At 37.1% G+C, this 7,072-nt stretch overlaps 2 protein-coding genes across 18 annotated transcripts in view; one reads left to right on the forward strand and one right to left on the reverse strand.

Annotated features, from left to right (window-relative positions):
* LOC147835938 (uncharacterized) overlaps nucleotides 1–7,072 on the reverse strand; it is a 939,756-nt gene that overhangs the window by 486,008 nt on the left and 446,676 nt on the right. The window lies entirely within an intron of this gene.
* nav2a (neuron navigator 2a) overlaps nucleotides 1–7,072 on the forward strand; it is a 400,576-nt gene that overhangs the window by 296,970 nt on the left and 96,534 nt on the right. For all 17 annotated transcript variants that reach the window (XR_015495422.1, XM_087260653.1, XM_087260663.1 and 14 more), the window contains one exon: nucleotides 1,262–1,395. Coding sequence is in view for 16 of the 17 variants with exons in the window: in XM_087260653.1 (XP_087116779.1) it covers nucleotides 1,262–1,395 (134 nt within the window). In the remaining variant the exon portion in view is untranslated. The remainder of the gene's footprint in view (nucleotides 1–1,261; nucleotides 1,396–7,072) is intronic.

Here is a 7,072-nt window from a genome sequence, read left to right on the forward strand (position 1 = left end):
GTTTTATACACACACACACACACACACACACACACACAGCCTCTTCACCTTTGTGTATTACTCCTCCCACATAGAGTGACAGCAGATCAATAAACTCACTACAGTTTGACAAATATTGCAGCTAATGGCTTGTTTAGTCGAGAATGTAGTTGTTCAGCTGTAGTATGAAATTATGCTGTTTTATTCTTCTAAGGGCTTATTATGCGGTTTCTGTCACCATCTTGTGGATGGACAATGTCAACCGTCTTTGCTCGGTATGACAGACTAACAGACTAATGGCCGTCGACGCACTGTCTGTCAGAAATAAAAAAGCTTTAAAAATTTTGTCAAACTGTAGAGTGTCCTCTGCTTGTTGCTGTATGTGGGCGGAGTAATTCACAAGGGTTAAGGGTGAAGAGGAAAATTATTACTGGAAAATTATTGCACGGCTACCAGCCAGTCAGATTCAAAAACCAGACATAACTGTTATATATATATATATATATATATATATATATATATATATATATATATATATATATATATATATATATATACAGTATATATATATATATATATTTTTGTTTTTTTATTTATATATATATAAATATATATTTTTTTTATATATATATATATATATATATATATATATAAATATATATATATATATATATATATATATATATATATATATATATATATATATATATATATATATATATATATATATATATATATATCTTAAAGTGACAGTTCACCAAAAAGTGAAAATTCTATCATCAATTACTCACCCTTTACTTGTTTCAAACCTTTATGAATGTCTTTCTTAATTTTAAAAGTACTTGATGTAGAAGTACTTAATATTTACTCACCATCAAGTACTTCCAAAGCTTTGAGATTTCCTTTCTTCTGTAAAACTCAAAGAAGGTATTTTAAAGAATGTTGGAAAGCTCTAACCATTTACTTCCATAGTGTTTGTTTTTTCACAATGGAAATCAATAGATACACATTTAGCTTCTTTAGTGTTCAAGAAACTCATCAAGCTTTGGAACCACTTGAGGATGAGTAAATATTGAGTATGTTCCCAATTTTGCGTGAACTATCCTTTTTCGGGCATTAAGCGACCACTCTGGATAGTTAATAACACTTTAACATCTACATACAGTACAGCAGCAGCACCTAAAACACAAGCACACATAAATATCACCTTAGCATGACATCAAGCACACAGTTATTCTTCAAAGATACTGCCATTAATACTATGTTCGCCTTTCTGTCACAGATTGCCTGGGCCGACCTCGAGGATGTCCACTGCGGGCAGTGAGAGCTCTCCTCGAGGGTCCATCAGTTCAGCAGGGAATCGCCGCAGTCTGGTGTTCAGCGATAAAGCCAAACCTGCAGCAGCACAGGCCAAAGGTAAACACAACTGAATTACTTTAGCTGAACACTGCACTTGCAGACTCATTCAAGTCCAGCCACTTTACTTTATATCAGAATATGTCTCTATCTGTCATTTGATCGGAAAATGAGTTCACTTTCTGTGTTTTATTTATTCAAAAAAATGATGACTATCTGCTGCCCATGGCAATATTCTTTGTATGAATTGAATTAGGACAAACTGGTCATGAAAAAAAGATGTACTGGAAGAGAATTGCACTTTATGCTTTAGCTACACCATAAAAAAAAAACATCCATAAATAAGCAGTTTTTTGTATTTTGTGCTTCATTGTTTTATTTTTCCCTATTTATTTATGCTTTTGAATTGCATTATGGGACATTGATCTCTCTTCCAAAAACTTTTGACCTTGATATGTTTAAAAAAGGGACTTTTATGAACATATTTAATCGTTTAAAGTGATATTTTGTCTGGGATGGTGTTGTATTTTACAATACAAAATCCTTTTAATTGTAACAAAGGTCACTGGACAGCGGACGTGAAGATCCACATGCAGTTTATTTAAAGAGAAGTTGTGCAGGCAATGGTGAAAAAACAGAGGCAAACGGTAGCATAAAGATAATCCAAAATACGTGGGCCAAATACAGACAAATGGTCAGGCTAGGAGGCAAAGAATAAAAAAAGACAAGGATCAAAACACGGCAAGACAAACAGGAAAACGCTTCGTACTTTTCGCTAGGCAAAACAAAACTCCATAATGTGTGTGTGTGTGTGTGTGTGTGTGTGTGTGTGTGTGTGTGTAAGGGGTGAATATAAAGTCCAGCTAATCAGTCTGTGATGAGTTGCCAGCTGTGTGAGTGTAATTAGTGGGAAACAGGAACCGGTGTGTGAGGTGCATGCTGGGAGTTGTAGTTCATTACTGTGACTAGCAATTCTCTAGCAATCTGCCACTGCCAGATCGTCTGCGATCACAGCAGTATTAAACTGCCAGTACATTTTCTGTTGTTTTACAGACTTATTTCTTTTTATATTATTTCTTTTATTATTTTAAACTACTACAATGTCAATAAAAGTCAGTTGGTTAAACTGTAGAGTTGAATTTTCAACATCGAAAGTTGACAGAGCAGAGATCAACATCCCATAATGCAAATACTAACGGTAAATAAACAGAAAACACTTGTTAATCAGGAAATACGGAAACTGTTGATTAACAGATATTGATATAATGTAATAATATAATATTGATGTAATAAAGGTTGTATAATGATATGGGTATGACTTAGTTGTACTTTATTAAGGTGGTCCTTTTGTCCCTGTAATTCAAAATACTTCAAAATCATACTTAACGGAGTGTTTTGAAATCCTAAATTTGCCACGTTTTTTGTGAGGGTTGGGTTTAGAGGCAGATTAATTTGTATTTATTTATTTATTTGACATGAACATCACAATTATACTGGAGAACCAAATGCATTTGTTGAAGTGTTTTAGCAAACTTACTAATTCTCAACACCTGTCCACAGTAGGCTTGAAAAAATGGACAAAATTGAAATACAATAAATACATATACACAACATTATAATTCTTTCATAAAATCACTGAAGGCAAAAGCAAAGGTGACATGATCCAACAAACTAATAGTAGATTTTGTGCAAGCACTGCTGTTTTGTTTTTAACCACTTTTCAAGAGCACTACTAAAAAAATTTGTATTAGTTTCTGATTTTTGGCTAACAGGTAAATCATTCCACGGTTTGGCTACCTTTACAGAGAAGACAGTTTCAAGCCAACCAAAAGAGGTTTTACACTTTGGCACTAGACAGTCACCATTAGCAGTTGCCCGTGTAACTCTGTGAGAGATTTGATGCCTACTTATTAGATCAGAAAACAGGATTGGAACATGATTATTTAAACATTTAAAAACCAATTGAAGATAATTAAATTTAATAAAACTATCAAAACTAAAAAGGTTATGTTTACATAAAACTTCACAGTGATGCCATTGCATAGGCTTTACGTCTATAATTTTAACTGCTTGTTTATATATTGAGTCAATAGGCTTCAATGTAGTTAAAGAGGCTTGTGACCAAGATGTCAAATACATTGCGCCTATGGAAAGTCCCTAAACCATGTATACGTGTGTGTGTGTGTGTGTGTGTGTGTGTGTGTGTGTGTGTGTGTGTGTGTGTGTGTGTGTGTGTGTGTGTGTGTGTGTTTGGGACTGCTTATTTATTCTGCAGTGAACCTAATCGTTCAAAAATGCAGTTATTGTTTAACTTTGAACAGTACTCTACTATAACTACTTGTTAACTCAAATTGACATGAACAATATCTAAGTATGGTGGTTCATTCCGCTGTGGTGAGCCCAGATTAATAAAGGGACTAAGCCGAAAAGAAAATGAATGAATGAATGAATATCTATATATATAGTCTCGCTCTTGGTTAGCATTATCCAGAAACCCACATGCATTCTGTAGGTGAAGTCAGCAGAAAACAAAAGTTCACTCTGTGCAGAATCTGCATGCCTTTTCAGCATTTCTCTTGAATAACGTGCTCTGATGAATTATGCACAAAAGAAGATAAGCCAGGTCGGTTTTGAGTTCATGTTTACTTAAAGCGTTCACTGCGTCAAAACGTGCCAGCCGTGGTTCTGTCTCTGACGGATCTGTGCTGCAGTTAATGTTGCAGTCAGTGCTGGAAATAACTGCTCATAATGACCTTGAGTGAAGCTGTAGTCACACAAACCCTGGAGGACAAGCTGGAAAGATGGTGCAAATGTGCTGTGTGTGTGTGTGTGTGTGTGTGTGTGTGTGTGTGTGTGTGTGTGTGTGTGTGTGTGTGTGTGTGTGTGTGTGTGTGTATGTGTGTGTGTGTGCGTGTGTGTGTGTGTGTGTGTGTGTGTACGTGTGTGCGTACGTGTGTGTATACGTGTGTGTACATGTGTGTTTTAATGCGTTTTTATTTATCCTGTGTGTGTTTATGTGTATGTTTATGCAGACTGTGCACATGTGTGTGTGTGTGTATGTGTGTGTGTGTATGTGTTTTTGTGACATATCAGGACACAAGTCTGTATAATGACATGGGTATGACACGGGTATTACAAAAAGGAGGTGAAATATGAGGACATTGGTGACGTCCTCATTTCTCAAAAAGCTTATAAACTCCACAGGATGGGTTTAATCAGAGAGTAAAGCTGTTCACTGTCTCCTGTGATGGTTGGGTTTAGGGTAGGGTGAGGGCAATACAATATAAGGTTTGATCGGTATTAAATGAATGGAAACCAATGTAATGTACCCACCTTTCACAAAAACAAACGTGTGTGTGTTAATTTGTGTGTTTTTGTCTGTTTGTGTTTGTTCATGTGAGTGAGTGTCTGCCTGTGTGTGCATTTGTATGTGTTTCAATATGCCCTTGTATGTGTATTATTGTGTGTATGTGTGTGCACATGTATGTGTGTGCTTTTATGTTCCTGTGTGTGCACACCTACTTATGCAACTTGTATTCCTAATGTTGTGGGCACTGTATGTGCGTGCTTGTGTGTTGGCTCCTGTGTGCTTGTATGCATGCGTGTGAGTGATGCTAGCTTTGAATGGAGAGTGAATGAAGCCCTGGAAGTTTCTGCATTAATTGAGCCCCAATTAGTGTGTTTTGAGCTGGAGAATGAGGCGGCAGTGAAAGAGAGACGGAGGGCAGGCTTTCACAGTGTCTGCAGGAAATCTGTCCTGATTTCCCCCAGTTTTCCGCTGCATGTTTGTGTACTTTCTCTAGCATGTTCAGGCTTTGCCTAGTAATTTCATATTATGTTTACAAAGGCTCAGTTTTTAGAGTATTTTGATTTCTATAATATGAGGCTTATGTGCAGTTGAAGAGTTCAGATGTTTTGCTCTTGTGACCCTGAAAGTCAGTAAATGGTGTCAGCCAACTGATTCTCCCATGATGCCTTTAGCTGTGACCTTAATGCAATGCAGATTGAGAATGTGAATCACAGAGCAAAAAAAAAATAATAGCATTACTCAGTGTTTATTTTGATACTGCTGAAAGCAGGAATCGGGAAGAGAACTGTACTGTTTTAAAAAGTTAGCTCTTTTGATTTTGAGTTTAACAAGTTAACATATTGAATACTCAACTTTACCATTTTTCAATAAAAAATCGATATATGCAGTAAATCCGGAAAGTATTCATAGCGCTTCACTTTTTCCACATTGTTTTATGTTACAGCCTGAATCCAAAATTTATTAAATTATTTTTTTCCTTAAAATTCTACACACAATACCCAATAATGTCAATGTAAAAAAAGAGTTTTTGAAATTGTTGCAAATTTATTAAAAATAAAATATCTGAAAAATCACATGTGCATAAGTATTCACCGCCTTTTCCATGAAGCTCTGAATTGAGCTGAGGTACATTCTGTTTCCACTGATCATTCTTGAGATGTTTCAGCAGCTTCATTGGAGTTCAACTGTGGTAAATTCAATTGATTGGACATGATTTGAAAAGGCATACACCTGTCGATATAAGGTCCCAGGGTTGACAGTGCATGTCAAAGCACAAACCAAGCATGAAGACAAAGGAATTGTCTGTAGACCTCCGAGACAGAATTGTCTCGAGGCACAAGGCTGGGGAAGGATACTGAAAAATGTCTGCTGCTCTGAAAGTTCCAATGAGCACAGTGGCCTCCATCATCAGTGGAAGATGTTTGGAACCACCAGGACTCTTGCTAGAGCTGGCCGCCCATCTAAATTAAGTGATCGGGGGAAAAGGGCCTTAGTCAGGGAGGTGATCAATAACCTGATGGTCACTCCGAGCTCCAGCATTCTTCTGTGGAGAAAGGAAAACTTTACAGAAGGACAACCATCTGTGCAGCAATCCACCAATCAGGCCTGTATGGTAGAGCGGCCAGATGGAAGACACTCCCTGCCTGGAATTTGCCAAAAGGCATCTGTAGGACTCTCAGACCATAAGAAACTAAATTGTCTGGTCTGATGAGACTAAAATTGACTTTTTGGAGTGAATGCCAGACGTTCCGTTTGGAGAAAACCAGGCACCGCTCATCGCCAGTCGAATACTAACCTACAGTGAAGCATGGTGGTGGCAGCATCATGCTGTGGGGATGTTTTTCAGGAGCAGGAACTGGAAGACTAGTCAGGATAGAGGGAAAGTTGAATACAGCAATGGACAGAGATATCCTGAATGAAAACCTGCTTCAGAGTGCTCTTGACCTCAGACTGGGGCGACGGATCTTCCAGCAGGACAATGACCCAAAGCACACAACCAAAATATCAATGGAGAGGCTTCACAACAACTTGGTGAATGTACTTGAGTGGCCCAGCCAGAGCCCAGACCTAAATCCTATTGAACATTTCTGAAGAGATCTGAAAATGGCAGTACACCGTTGTTTCCAATCCAACTTGATAGAGCTTGAGAGGTACTGCAAAGAGGAATGGGCAAAAATTCCCAAAGACAGATGTGCCAAGCTTGTGCATCATATTCAAAAACACTTGAGGCTGTAATTGCTGCCAAAGGTGCATCAACAAAGTATTGAGCAAAGGCTTTGAATACTTACATACATGTGATTTTGCAGGTTTTTTAATTTTTTTATAAATTTGCAACTTAAAAAAAAATCTATTTCACATTGTCATTATGGGGAATTGTGTGGTGAATGTTGAAGAAATAAATGAATGTAACAAATTTTGAAATAGGGC

Source organism: Danio rerio, chromosome 7 (genome assembly GCF_052040795.2).
Source record: "Danio rerio strain M-AB ecotype USA chromosome 7, GRCz13ab, whole genome shotgun sequence".
NCBI lineage: Eukaryota > Metazoa > Chordata > Actinopteri > Cypriniformes > Danionidae > Danio > Danio rerio.